At 38.3% G+C, this 15,506-nt stretch overlaps 2 protein-coding genes across 2 annotated transcripts in view; both read left to right on the top strand.

Annotated features, from left to right (window-relative positions):
* The first annotated feature begins 1,461 nt into the window (after positions 1–1,461).
* LOC138005580 (rab-3A-interacting protein-like) lies at positions 1,462–12,745 on the top strand. Its single transcript, XM_068851785.1, is given in 11 exon segments — positions 1,462–1,493; positions 1,642–1,786; positions 2,260–2,303; positions 2,305–2,353; positions 2,829–2,906; positions 5,661–5,888; positions 6,521–6,649; positions 7,675–7,751; positions 8,005–8,104; positions 9,210–9,276; positions 11,126–12,745. Coding segments are annotated over 11 exon segments (1,056 nt in total). The 3' UTR covers positions 11,233–12,745.
* Positions 12,746–14,810: 2,065 nt separating this feature from the next.
* LOC138007380 (G-protein coupled receptor 22-like) overlaps positions 14,811–15,506 on the top strand; it is a 1,229-nt gene continuing 533 nt past the window's right edge. The window contains exon 1 of the mRNA XM_068854248.1: positions 14,811–15,506. This exon is cut by the window's right edge and continues 533 nt beyond it. Coding sequence (XP_068710349.1) covers positions 14,938–15,506 — 569 coding nt within the window. The 5' untranslated portion in view covers positions 14,811–14,937.

Below are 15,506 nucleotides of genomic sequence, written 5' to 3'. Positions count from 1 at the left end.
TGTCTAAGACCAAAGAAAGTCTACTTGGGAGCCGGCTTAATTACTCCCCCTTAAGAAATAATACCATTTATTTTTCTTTGGTTACCAATTTGTTGTGCATCGCTAGTAAAACCCAGGATGGTGATTAGAACACCTCCGTCCTACTAATGTTAAATGACAGTTTTTTTTCTATGCAGGATTTATATTTTTATGTTTTTTCTAAGACAAAAACAATTGTACTACCAGTGCATGGGCTGGGTGAAGAGATAAATATTATGTCAACAAAATTATGAGGACTGTTATAGGTGGGTTGTTCAAGTAAAACCATTTCAGTCTCTTTCTTAGCTATTTAACACGGGAGTTTGTTGGTTTATGACAGCAATGATGGAGATAAGATAGACAGCACTGTGGGTTTCGTTTAACCCATTAACCTTTTCAATGAACATATTTGCTGGTGCACAGTTTTACATAATTTCATTGTTCCACCATTATTTTTTTCAGATTTTTTTGTCATCTGACATATCTAACATTGTGTAATACTGACAATCAATCATTTTTTGTTGTTTAACCACCTCCAAAATGTAATATTATTATTTATTGTTTCTCAGTGCGCAACCAGGCGGAATCCTGCAAATATCCTGCAATCTGATTGGTTGCATCTGGGAGCGGAGCGTCATTTTTGTTGTCTTATCTGTGCCCGTCCAACTACACCAGTGTGGAATCCTAGCCCTGGTTGGGCGCAGACTTGTTGTTGAATCATGCGCCAAAAATAGATGTTTTGAAGCCTTTTAAATTTTTTAAAAAGTAAACAGTCCCTTATGTGCTTTTACAAATTAATTAGAATATTGTGAACAGAATCAACCGATCATTGCAAGTATTGCCTGAGCAGTTAAAATATTAATTTTCCTCTTTTGGGGTAATAAGCATCGCGGCCAGCCTTAAGGAATGATTCCCAGGCAGCAGATATTTTAGGAAAAAGTTATAAGTATGGGTTATTGAACCACACGCGTTGAGGAACTCCTAAGACTCATGAGCTGGATATAAATGGCCACCAGTTCTAATTATTTTTTTGGTGCCGTGGATTTATAGGTCACCTAGAAAAGGACGAAGTCGAAGGTCCATAAACACGCAAAAAAAGAACGAGGCCAATATCCAGAGGCAGCTTGGAACCGAACAATGCTTGTCAATAACAGGCATTTATTATCAATGACTATAAAACAACCCAAAAAATGATCGTTATGAAAGACTCTCTGCGGGACCCAAAGCGAGAACATCCCAAACAGGAGCCGTGGCAGGAAATAACAAGTCCCAGCTCCAGTCTTGCCCGCTCGGGTAGCCAATCAGAGCGCGCGATTGGTTCATCTTGCCCGCTCACGGGAGCTAGTCATATAATAATACTAGGTTATTCACTGGCCTTGAGTACGGCCCTTGGACTGCGGTTTTAGGCCTGTACTTGAGACCCCTGGCACAGTTTTTTCCTAGATGGACCTCCTGGCCGAGAATAACACAGTCATGTATCTGAAACAAGAGGGAAGGAAAGATAGTTTAAAAACGAAGATTCAAGTTTTCATTTTTTCGAAAGGTCTTTTTTGAAATAAGCAAAGGGAACTTTTGTAGTAAAATAAAAGGCACTACAAAGTTACAAAAACTTCTCTTGGTCAGATCACTAAATGAGTCACAGTGTAGCATTACCAGTGAAGAAATTGTCACAGTCTTCAGAGAGCGGGCACCAACCTCCCCAAGTCGAGAAGAAGTGAAAGCACAAGCTTTTGAACGATTGCAAGAAGAGCTGAAGAAGGCTCAAGAGGTGGGTAGTTCTAAATGATGTTGGAGGAGTTTTAATCTTCGATGTTTTGTGGAGAGAATGTGTTGTCTCAACAAGAAATTCTGTAGTCTTAAGGCTTGTCCTCCTGATGAAATCTCATACATGTGAACACAAGGTTTGAAGTGAAACAAAGTAAAGTGTTTAACTTGACCCCTGAATTTTGCTTCAAATGCCACAGGGATGTTTTTGGTATCATTACACAAGTTTTTGTGGCTTTATTTTCTTGTAATGCCAATTTTAAAACCACCACTGCGTGGGATGTGCTTAAGCGACTGAATGAGCATGCCCCTGTGCGAAATACTGCTTTCCGCTCTTTGATGATCGACTGGCCCATACCACTACAGTGACTGCTCTTTTTTGTTAACTTAAATTGTTACATTGCATTTACTGTAACTGCATCAATTTATTATTATTAAAATCTTTGCTTGTATTTTAACATGCACCATATCACACAGGAACTCAAGTTAAAAGATGAACAATGCGAAAAGCTGTCTAGAGTAAAATGAGTTGGAGTCTGAGTTGGAAGAATTAACAGCAAGTTTGTTTCAGGTGTGTTTCAAAAGAAAATAACATTCTAACATACTTGTAAATATATAAAGGACACTTATAGTTGGCAGCCAACCAGCTGCTAACAGGCTACAGAGTCACTGAAATACTGTCATGTACATGTCTTCCTTTCTTATTTCAAAATGATGCTCAAGTCACCACAACCAATGGCCACCAAAAACAAACACATGCACCATTTCCTTTTTCTAATTAATTTTATCCATTATTGTGACTATAGCCTCCTTGTTCTTTTACCTGCTGTTTACATGTACAATGTGGCGCCACCCAGCCACTTAAGCAGTCCTAAGCTGCACTGAAGAAAAATTTTAAGAAAGTGTTTTTCAACCTTTACCAAAGGTGCCTGGAACTTTCACTTCTTATGGTCCTTAATTAAGCAATAATGTGAAATGAATTCAATGTTTTTTTACACATCTTGGCTTTGACCTGCTAATGATTGACATTGTTATATTTTACCCAGGAGGCACACGCTATGGTTAGGGAGGCAAACGTACAACGGGCAGCAGCAGAAAAGAGATTAAAAGAGGCAAACAACAAGGTATTTTAACAGATAGCTGTTTAAGTTTAAGACAAAAGGGAAACATTAATTCCCACTTGCTGCAGGTTTTCAATAAATTTTGAGTAGGTGTCTCCCAGTAATGAGAGTAGGGGGTCTCCTAGGGGATCCCGGGGGTCTAGGAGGGCCTAGGAGGGGGTCTGGGGGCATGCTCCCTCAGAAAATTTTGACATCTACATGTAGAAGGCTTGGCTTAGAAATACAATTTGCAGATTTCTGGGCTTCAAAATTAGCTAAGGTAATGACAAAATAATGTATTTAGTCAAAAGGAACAGTATTTTTAATTTTTACAAGACTTTCACTTCGTTCGAAGGCAATGAAAGAGTTATTAAAATAAACAAATAACACTAACCAATTCAGACATGTTAATTATCTTGATAAGTTGAATACATAATGTCTTGAATGAGTTCAAGTTATGATAACAACAACGATGATATATAATAATAATAATATAGTAATAATAATAATAATAATAATAAAAATAATAATAATTCTGTTATAGCGCTATTTACAATAAAGAGGAATATCAATAGCACTTTTACAAGAATAATTAATATGATAGATATTTACAAATAAACGGTAAGTACTAAATTACAATTTAAGAATCGCAGTGAGTGAGCCTAAAGCGAACGAACAAAGCAGCTCTCTAATCAGGAGAAGAACAAATTTTTCTTTGAAACGGGAAAGGGATTGTGGCCAAAGTGCAAGGAAATGTGGTTATGCACCATTGAGGAATTAAGATGCGCGGTCAGATCAACAGAAACTTGCATCCACAGCTTTTTGCTGTGCAGTAAGGCAATCGCTGTTGAAGAAAGGGTCTGTAAAACATGTTTTTTTTAAAGGAACCTTTCGATACTTGCAATGAGTTTTCAAGACTACAAGTAATTTGAACATCCTTCAATTCTTCCTGAAATGTAATGTTTCTAAAATAATGGAGGCCAGAATTGTCAACAAATGTTTCACTTGTCATGCCTAGAATACAACCAAATTCTTGTTTACTGTTCAAAATCATTGTATAAGCTGTGTTCGGGATTAATTTCATGACGATAACTGCAATTAACCTGACTGTGTTCAGAGCGGCGTTGCTAAAACAAGGATAAGGGTACGGTAAGACCAAGGGTCACAGTAAGGGTAAGGATACGAATACAGAAAGTATCCTAAGAATGCATAAAAGCTAACCTTAAACTTTTGTTTAGGTCTAATTAGGCCTAAGGTTAGCTTTTTTGCATGTTTAGGGTACTTTTTGTATTCGTATCCTTACCCTTACCCTGACCCTTGAGTGGTCTTACCCTTACCCTCGTTTTAGAAACGCCAGTGTTCAGTGTAATGTTATTCTCACTGCTGATACAACTCAACTAAAACTTTCTTCATTGATTTAGCGAGCTGAATTATTTTCTTTGTGTTGCTTTTGAATCACCGCAGCACTTAGCTAACTAGCAGAAGCGGAAGTTACAACGGAATTCTCAAGTTTTTCACAATGCTCGGTTCCTTTAAAGTTGATTTATATTTTCCAAATTTTAATGCCAAGGTACTTTGCAAGTGCAAAGGGAGACAAAAACATCTCTTCTCTGCCAAAAGGTACATTTAATTACTGAGGTTGGATACAACCTTGTTCCCAGGGTCTCCAGCGGTTGCCTGCTTCTATGAAAAGCCCTGCTGGTGCATCTGTTGTACTTCAGAAGCTACATGTAATCGTCCTACATGTACATCCGACATTAGCAGATGTTACCCTCACATCTTTCAGAACAAGGGTGATATCTGGCCAGTTGTGCAGCACACATTTATCATGATAGTGTTGTCCCACATCAGTTTCTCCCCATCATTGCTGATCACTAGGAGATCCTCAGGTGCTGATACCAGCTCTTTCCACTTTGAACCCCATATCTCTTTCTCAATTTCCATTGAACTCTTATTGCTTCCTTCTCGTGGTGCTTTCTCTGCTCTATCTGTGTGAACTTAGGGCATCCACTTAATATGCATTGTAACTATAACTATGTACTGTGCCACACACTCTGAGCTTCCTCTGCACAGTCTCCTCAAAGGAGATTTATTTGTCTTGTCGATCAGACAACTGACCAAGTTGGTTCTTGTAGTTTGTTTTTGCACTATGCATGTCATTCAGACCTGCATTGTTGCAGCACTTTGGTTTTTGGCTGAATTGTATGTTCGTTTTTTCCCAGCTGCCGTCATTGTGGCTAAAAAGTAAAAATAGAAAAGGTGATGGTAGCTTTTAACAGGACAAAACAACTTCTCTCTGCTTGAATTGTTGAACTTTCTTATTTCCTTTTGTACCTGACGTGTATGTATGTAGATTGTTGCTCAAGATATTAAGCCAACCATCAAATGTGTTGATAATGTGCTGAGAACAAAGAGTCTTTGCATTCGTCAAAACAGAGAAATGTGTTTGCGAACTAGCTTCTTTTTGACAAATTGTGTTGTTGGAACATGAACGTAAAAGGGTGACAAAGCCAACTGCATGTTTGCTCATAATGTTATTGCCTTCTAGCCTAACAGTTTTCGTTTGTCTGCTGTACATGAAAGTGGTATCATTGTGCAGTTACAGTGTCCCACCTTTGTATTCCCAGTTACGTTTTATTATTGGCTTCATCCACTGTTACAATGTGTCTTGTAGTTATTATTTTTTCCTTGTCACTAAATGTGAGAGGAAGTTAAAAAATGTTAAGTCACCATTTAGATTGCTTAATTAATTTGGTGCTGGTAATGCTCTTTTGATAGGTTGATGTTCTTCAGGGAGAGGTTACAGCCTTGAAGCATTTGGTTTTAACCTCCACATCACCACACGGTCATTCCAAAGGAATGGGATTTAGACGGCACAGTACAGATCATCTTAGTCCGTGCACACAGTGTGGGTCATATGACTGTGATGCTGCTGTGGTAAAGTTTGATGGGTCCTGCCATGAAAATTCTCGTCATCAAAAGGATACCCTGGCTGATGAACCAGAGGTTAGTATAATTGAGTTGGAATAGATATGTGGGTTCAAAGGCCATTTAATTACCATTGATTAGTAATTTGATTGATTTTAATCTTGAAAACATTACATACATGTAACGGTTATTGGTAGGAAGGTACCGGTACTCAAATAAAGAAAATATTTGAGGACAAGGATATATATACAGAAACCTGATTAGACACCCTCATTACATTGTATGAAAATTTCTAGTCAATGGGCCAGGGGTACACAGATAAAATATGCCATACAAAACACAAAACAACTTACAATTAAAGGAAAGGGAGAATATGACATGTAAAGGTATGTATACATTGTGGTTCAATTTTTCTTGGTTTAAAATTTTTCAAACCACTTCAATTTTGATTTTTCCTTGTCTCATATTCAATATCATCATCTGAAACAAAGGAAAAATCAAATTTAAACTACATGTAGTTTGAAAATGTTGACACCATTGACACTTAGGAGTGAGACTTCATAGATCTTACTCTGCCTAACGCCAAATGATTTTACTCGTCAATGGGGGATGGGACCATTCAAGAGTCAATTAAGCTCATGCACTTTTTGCAGGTACATGTATCATTTTAGAAGCCTCCAAGTGTTTTATGTTTTCATTTTTCTTTCTAGGTGGATGTTATTCTTTTCCGTGAGTTTCTTCAGTGGATGGATGAGCGTTCTGTTTCACATGATCAGCCATTTTTAGCCAGAATATACCAGGAAGATGTAGCCCCTTGCTTGAACTTCCCTAACAAAGAGGTAAAAGAGGGATTGTACATGTAGTAATCCTGGGTTCCAACAAGTCATGGAAGTCTGCTTGGTTATTGAATTTAAGAAAATCTGACTCCGACTGAAATTGGATCTTGCTATTTCTTCAATAAATCACCCACTCCAAGGATAATCCAGTAGGTTTTGAAAGTACATTATCTGCCATAATCTTGTATATTGGCCCCACTTGTTAGAATGGTGGAAAATGGTATGTAATAAAAAAAATCACTGTCTAGTGGATAACTCAAATGCTAATTTCTGCCAGATAGCTATATAGTGGATCACGATATATTGGAGTTTGTGGTCCTCATCGCCAATGTAACGATGTTGTCAAACTTGGAGTCAGGAGTTGATAGAAACGTTGTTTATTTCATGCTTAACAAATTAAAACTGACTCTCTTACTGTCTGGCCTCGTGTTCTAACATCCGGGTCCTTATAATTTTATTAGTACATTGTATCGCCAGATTAGGTAAGATTAGAATAGGATTATCTTTTGTATATTAACCTTCTAAACATTACTTATAGGCTAGATCTAAAAAGTCACAGACTTTGAAAAATGGACAAATTTGTGGTATGCAATGAGGAACTTAAATGGCTTGCGAAGATAACAAGCCAGTTTTAAATACGCTATGAAATTATTAGTTCAGTTTCAACTCAGCGTGGCTGCTGGATAAAAATAATTTGCTTTGACTTAAAGGTATTGAAATTTTCACAAATTTGACCACAGAAGGGAAGTAAGAGATTTAAGTAACTGGTGTGTATCATTTCATTAACTTTCTGTTGTTTAGCACATCCTGGTAAATTCGAAACTGGACTTCTTCCTCAAAGATGGTACAATTTTTGAATGCAGTAATATAAAGCATTATTATAGACAATGGAAAGTGTGCAACATGATACATGTACATGCTTGCTTTGCTGGCATAATGCATGAAGGTTTCTGTTTATATGCATATTGCATATTGTTGAATTTTGCTTGGATTTGTAACTAATTGACCTATCTATTGTGTTCTTTTAGCTTGCTTTAGCAGTGCACAGTGCAATTGAAAACAACACACTGATGATGGAGACATCTACGGGCAAACCAGCTTTCAGGTACAGTGTATACATGTTAAGTGTGGTAGCTTACCATTCATTGCTTTAACTGTATCCTGACACAGTCCACTATACCTCTGTTACATCTACATACCCTCTTAAATTGACAATCGGGATGATGTTGATGACAACATTATTTTGGTGATGGTGTTTAAAGTGACTCGCAATACGTTGCTTTTCGTTTTTTAGCTTTTTATCTACCTCAGAATTTGCATTTTAATTCTTTGTTTGTTTGCTTGTTTGTTGTTTTCAGGAAATGTGCATTAACGGGCATGTCTCGGCCATGTTTTCATCGTGTAAAGTTATCGGAGAAAGGAGACTGGTATAACCTTAGTAGAAACAGTAGAGTAAGGGTAAGTAGCAAGAGTGGATACAAATGAGAGAACTGATTCTCGCACACAATTTAGGCAATTGTTGCCTTATAGACACCTGGCCTCGGTTGTTCAAAAGGTGGATAGCGCTATCCACCCGATAATCACTATCCAGCGGATAAAACACAAGAAAAACCAATTGATTTTATATCCAGTGGGTGATAGTGCTATCCACCCTTCGAACAACTGAGGCCTGAAAAATTCAGGTGACTCCAACGGGATTCAATGCCGGTGCAGTACAACTGAGCTACGAAACCACACAGTTGGAAGCAGGTCAAACAACATTATTTGAAATGGACCCATATCGCTCTGGCCTTAATTTAAGCCAGGGTTTTCCATGGCTATTTAAAGTACCGGATTTAATAATGAAAGTGCCGGACATGGTTTCGTTTCCGTTGTAAGGTTGATGGGTCCCCTGTAAATTACTATAAAATGCTGTTTGCATTCTTGAGTTTGCGGGAAAAAAAGAAAACTAAACTTATCGCGTTAATGCGATAAAGTAAGGTGATGAGGCTTCTTGTTAGTTTGTGTTTCTTTAGCCCATGGATTCTTGAGATTCCTAAGTCCAAAAAGGAAAAAAAAAAAAAAGGGAAAAAAAGCCAACAAGTCAAAAAACCCGGACGTGAAGTGGTAAACAACCGGACGAAACGTTTCGGCCTCCGGTCTGAAACGAGAACCCTGCATTTGACTCCAAGTACATGTATAATGCAATCTTTACTTTGTAATGGCAACAAAAGATTGTTCTTGGTTTGCACCCACGTGACACGGCGGCCATGTTGGATGGCAATACAATACGATTTTTTTCCCAGAGTTTAGTTCCCAGCGGAGAGACAGTCTATTGTTCTTGCCATTCAACATGGCCACCGTGACATGAGATACAAACCATCAATTCTCCAGACTTCCCGACATTAGGATTTAATAATAATGCCCGACCTGCTAAACGCTCTTACTCGCAGTGGGAGACTAAATTGCTAAGGACGCGGCTCGACGAGGTCGGACCGAAGGAGCTGTGCTGCCGGCTGGGCGCTCGGCCCCTGAACACGACCTGGGAGTCGATTTACCGGGTTTTGCATTAATTTCTTTTCAGATAGTAGCAGTTTGTGATTTTTACACATACGTACGTTACATTCAGCAAGGATTGGTCAAGGCCGATGGTATGTGATCCTTTCAGTGTCAAATTGTAAAGCACTTTGAAAAAAGTAAAGATATGAGTACGAAACTTGAGAAAAGCGATGATAATGACGGTCTGGCGAATCTTGCTTTCATAATTTCATAACCAGTATTGCTCAATTAAACATACCAACCCCATGCACACACAGCTGTTGACGACCTAGCTCACTTTCTGGACAATATATTTTTGCTGCTTATCGTTGTTTCCATAGATTATCAAATCATCCATAAGCAATGAGAGGCCATCATGACTCAGTTGCCGCAACCGTGATCATAGCAGCCTTAACCTTCTTCAAAACCCTGTCATTAGGATCAGTGACTTAACAAACAGGGGAGGAAATTAAGTTGTCCCTTTGAAATATCCCACCTCTGATGTTGACCTCACCTAGTCGTATGCCTTGAACTGACAATTTTGTCTGTTGTAGAAATTCATCAGGCTACTGTAGATAAGTCCGCGATAAGTTAATATACTGGTTTAAGTACTGGTTCATATAATAAGCTCAGTAATGCACACAATTTGATTGGTTCTCATCTATGATCTGTTAGAGGGAACCATAAAAAATGTTTAATTTTTTATTATATAGATTCCAAGTTAACGTGCGCTTATTCAGTAATGGAGCACAGAAGACGTTGAAATGTGGTAAGAACATCAGTGATACGTGGCTCCACGTTTTGTTCGTACCACATTTTGGTGACATCTTTGATCGCTTACTGAACAGGCGCATGGCAACATGGAATTTATTTGTTAATCTTTTAACATCGCCCAAGAGAAAGTTATTTAATGTTGACAACGTTAACAGTCTCGATGACTCTTAGCCATCTTTATAAAAACTGTGTTAGTTTTTACAAATCACTTTATTTTGGGCTACAATGTATGTTAAAAGAAGCAGTAAAATTATTTGTCAATTCTGTCCTCCTCTTATTTGGAACTCGAAGTTTAAGTTTTCCTTAAAAGTCATGCAAGCCCCTCCCAAGCCCGTCGATCTTCTCTTACAGTTCTTTAAAATCATTATGTCGACCAAACGTTGGTCCATCGTTCTCCTAACATTCTTCCTCACGCATCAAACCCCAACTTTCTCGATGTTGATAAACTGATCTGCCAAGATACTGCTAGGAAGTTTCCACGCCAAGGGGAGACATGACGTTTGTCCGAATTGGTCGCAACTGATCCCATCCGCTGATGTCATCCAATTTGGAACTTAGTTTTGTTGGATCGATGGAGGCAGTCCTCAAGCTGATCGGCTATGTGCTCTTTTTTTCTTGTGAGTCCTAGGGATCCATTAGGGCCAGGGGATTTCCATTTCGCAGTTTTCCGCAGTTGTTTTTCGACGCTGACTACAATAATCTTGACATCGTCTTCACGGTTTCTCTAGGCTTTTCAACTCCTTATTGTGCCCTACACTCTTCCCCCATACCTCACTCCAAAGTGCCCTACTTTTCTGAGAATCTGGCATTGTGACCCTCTTCTTCCAACTCTTCAAATAACCTTTTTTACGGAGGTACGGGAAAAGGCCTGGGTAAACGGCTTAAACTTCCGTTCGAATTTTGTAGAACAACGGTGTTGAAACCGCCCCAATCCCACCCCCCAACTATTTGCCCACGCCAGCAGTCAGCATCGTTCAACATCATTCAACAAAATCGAACGGGTGTTGAAGCAAACGTTAAAGCCTTTTGCCCGGGCCTTAACGCTCGACGGAAGCGCCAGCTTACAAATCTTTCTTTACCTTTATCAACTCGTTTCGGATAAAACCAGATTATTGTGGATAAAATCTTAGAATTTCGTCGTTCAAATTGAATACTGGAGTGATGCTTACAAAATTGTTTTCTTTTTAGTGGCCGAGATTTACTGGGAGCTAATGAGACTAAGGGGACAAATGGCGCTTGCCCGGTTGGGAATGGAAACTACACACAAGCTGCAAAAGTGCAGCGGACAATGCTAACGACGCATGCTCTGTGGATGTACTGAGTTGAGGACACTTTGAACTCGAGCGAAATTTTTACATTTCTAATTACGCGAGGGGAATATTGTGAAAATGTGATAGAAACCTCGTGTTATGAATTTAAGGAGCATATTACGGGTTTTTGTGCCATTTTTAATTATTGCTATTTAAATAGTGTTTATAAATCATGCCGGGACGAAGTTCTAAACGTGTTCAAGTTTCGTTTCCCTTTTTATATTTCCTTATATCCATTCATGGGTTGGGTGGGCACGGATTGACAGCGCTTTACAGCGCTGCTTAAACATGCTTATTTCTGATCTCCAAAGAATGAATTTGTTGAAAGGCACATTTGATTATAGAAAATTTTAAGTAACATTATCATGAAATATATCCTTTGACTTTGTCAGAGGCACAAAACGTGCGTTTTGGATCTACAGCGGCTGCTAAGAAGCGTTGAAAACTGATTTCGTGTGGCGTTTTGTCGCTTCCATGTTGACACGTTATGCGCTAACGTTTTACCATTTTTACAACCGTCCCGCTGCAGAGCGAAACGAGCGATTTTTAATGCAAAGTTTAGGTGTCATGTTTTGGCGGAACACAGGAAGGTATCATTTTAATATATGCAATTCCGGTCTGTAATTGATCATGCAACTAAAATCCCGGTCCTTGTACATAAGTTGATCGCTGTTGTATACTTCAGCGGTTGCAAGAGGTTTAAAAGAGATTCAATATGAGCTTGCTCCTGCAATTAGCAGAAACTTAATATTTTGGGTTACCGAAGATAGGATGGAATTCGAAAGGCAGGAGTATCGCCGAAAGTGCTCGGAGGAGGACTAAGACTAAATTTTGGAATTTCCAATTACTTTTAATTTGTTGATGTTTGGGTATTAGTTAAAGTGATTGAACGAAGCAAATGTTTGTGGTAAATTCGAATAGCAGAAACCAGGAAAAGTAGATTATTTGAATTGTTTGCGCATCGTAGACATGTACGTTAAATGAGACCATGTTGTCAATAATTCTTAACTTTGGGTCAAACATTGTTATTGGAAGTAACACTACTTCTTTCGAATAGTGTTACATTTTTGCACCTGTAACTACCTAGGTAAAGTATTGCTATAGTTTTATTTCGGTAATTATCTTAGTCGTATGGAGGGAGGGAGTGAAAAGTAACTCCATGCCTTGAAATTCTGAGAACGTTTTCACCATGGTTTGGTTATCTATTTATGGGACGGAGTCTGTTTCCTGCTTCCAACATTTTGGAATTTCTCAATTTAAGAAAAATATTGGAAAAATTTCCTTATTGTGCTTGAAATATTTTAAATGATGGAGCGATATAGAATGTTTGGGGTTATTGCTTGTTTTAATCTTTTACCAGTGTTTGGTCGACTAAATAATGTACATAATGTAGATTGAGGAATTTTAGTTTATATTTTTGTATTAGATACTATTTTTCTTAGATTTGTACAGTGGCTTTTGATCAGCTAGAATGCAATAAACGCTGTACTTTAATGTAGTTGGTTTCGACTCCTTCCAGGGTTAAAAAATTTTGCGAAAAAATAATGATAAAAACGGAGATGTCGTCTTTTTGAAGATTCCACCGGTAAAGTTGACTCAATGGGGTTTTAGGGGGCATGTTTAACCTTCGTTTTGAGTATCCCGCGGTGAGGGGGGTGAGGGTTAGGGGCGGGGTTTTCCGCTAAAAACAATATCTGCCCCCTTATTAGATTGCGTTTTTTTTACCCAACGTTTTGAGGTTCTAATGCAGTCCACGTTTTGCGAGTCTGCACACAGGCTCTCTGTGCGTCGAATGGCGCGCGGTCAACAGCTGGGAGAGTGGAGCGGTCGACGCACGGAGAGCCTGTGTGCAGGCTATTGTTTTGCAAGGCCGAGAAGTCCTCAATTTCTATTTTCATGTATTGAGTTAATCGTTGTCTTGTCTTGAAAAGTTTTAAGAATAATTATTTATGCCCGTACTCCTCTTTGAATAGCGTCATATTGATCTTTAGTACATTTGATTTTTTTATGAATATATAAATTAAAAAATCGATATAAAGATATGTGATAAACAGAAGGCGAGAAAATCTCGAAAGAACGTTCAAATTACTTAAATGATAGAAAACGAAACAAAAGAGAAACAGCAATATTTAAGCCATCGTTAAGACCATTAGCTGCCGATTTTCGCTAAAATATACGTGCGGCTGCTCGAGAACGTGTGCTGGAAAAAGATTTTGAAATATTCGTGCAAATATTGATCGAGTTTTTTTCCTAATCGAAAGGGAATAAACTGCTAAGATTAGCCTGAAATAGTTATTACGGTTTGCGCACTTGTGCCTTTTATCTGCCGAGAAGCGAGAACTTTTATTTTCAAGGTGTGTGTGTGCTTTTAAAGTTTTTTGTAGCATTCTTTTAGAATATTATTAAGGAGAATAAAATATTTATGAATATTGGCGTCGTCCTATTAAGCAACAATTTGTAACGTCGTCTTGAAAGTTTTATTTTTAAAAGTCACAAAAGACGACTTTGCATTTAGTAACAAATTGAAAATCCTGTGGCATTAACTTTCTGTGCCAAAAAGTCGGCTTTAATTTCATTTAAAAAGATGAATTGAAATTCTGCAGAATTTTTTTATCCCCTTCGATGACGGCACGTTTTTTAGAACGTCTCCCTTTAATTGTGTAAGATACCCTGCCGTCAAAAATCAAAATTACTATTGAGCCCAAAAAAATCAACCGCCTTGCATCCCGACTTGACGCAATAGGAAACTATTTTTGTGGAATCGATAAAAAGTACTGAACTTCGTTTAATATTTCTGATATGTTTTGATTAAACACACCGCTTGTTGAGCTGGTTTCAAGTTAGCTAACCGCATTAGCAAACATCCCTCATACCTCTTTTTTGCATGTAATTAAAAAGGCTCAATGGTCGGCTCGGAAAAAGAGAAGTTCCAGTTTTAAGCTCTTCTTTCAGGAAAACACTCCAGGTTGTCTTAATTCAGGAGACCTATATTTTCGTTTTCATGAATCTCAGTTGTATTTTCATTATACTAATACATCCGTCATGGGTGTTCCAAGATTCATCAAATTATAAAAAGAAATTTCTAGCTCTTTTCTATTGTACATGTTAAATGTCTTTAGTAATGTATCTTAAGTACCTTTTGGAAAACCAAAGGGGCCTCAAAAACTTAGACTGGCTCAACATTTTGCGAAGGCAGATGTTTTGTACCAAACGTGCTCCAATAAAAAACATCTTTTTTTTACACGCTGATAATGCAAATATCATTCCTCGGAAGTTAAAAGGAAAATTGTCAGCCTGGAGAATTTCCATGCAAAACGCCATATGTTAATGCACCTTGTTAACTTTAGTGTAAAACGTTTTTTTTTTTAAGTTAGAAAAGTAATTCTTAGAAGATAACGGGAAAAGTGGAAACGGAGATCCGAGGAAAGAACTCCGCGGGTAGGAATAATAGCTTCCTTTTATTCTCCAACCCTTTTGGAAAATCAGCCAATCGCAGGCAACGCCATTTATCTCAGTCGGCTTGTAAAGACAATAACGATTCCGTAATTTGTTTGCAGGTGATCTTGTCTTCACTTTCAATTTAAATGTTGCCATGAACTCGATGCCATGCAAACCGCAAAATGTCGGGAATGACTCATTTGGAGTGAGCTTGAGGTCGGCCCTCTGTTTGGCACTCACGTCCTATTTACCATGAATTTAAACGAGACCTCCAGAGACTTGGATCTCACTTCTGGATTTAAAATATCTGCGATAATCTTTCTAACTTTGGAACTAATCCTTGGTGTCGTCTCTAGCACCACGGTCCTGCTTATCTACTGGAACAAAAGACATATCCGAAACGTTGCTTCGAAATTCATCGCGAATCTTGCTGTAATTGATTTCGCTATTTGCTGCGTTTGTATACCGCTAACCATCGTTCGTTTGGCGAGATTTCCTCGGGTTTCAGCGCTACTGTGCTTATGTCACGAAGCTTCAAGTTCAGGCTTGAGAAATTCTTCGTTTGCAACTCTTCTACTTATATGCTACGATCGTTACAAATCTATCACAAGTCCCTTTGTGTTGAGGTTAAATCATCGAAGCGCCAAGCGTGTGTTAATACTCGCTTGGTTCTTAACTATTCCGAGCTTTGTATTACCTTTCATAGAGTGGACAAAAACCGAAAATCTGCGGCCTTCAGCATGCATTGCATTGTTCTGCAAGTCACAGCGACCTTTTTACTTACGTTTGTACTATTTGCCTTTGTTTTTGTGTGGCTGTAC

Source organism: Montipora foliosa, chromosome 6 (assembly GCF_036669935.1).
Source record: "Montipora foliosa isolate CH-2021 chromosome 6, ASM3666993v2, whole genome shotgun sequence".
In the NCBI taxonomy this organism is placed as follows: Eukaryota; Metazoa; Cnidaria; class Anthozoa; order Scleractinia; family Acroporidae; genus Montipora; species Montipora foliosa.
This window is presented reverse-complemented; position numbering and strand designations above follow the sequence as displayed.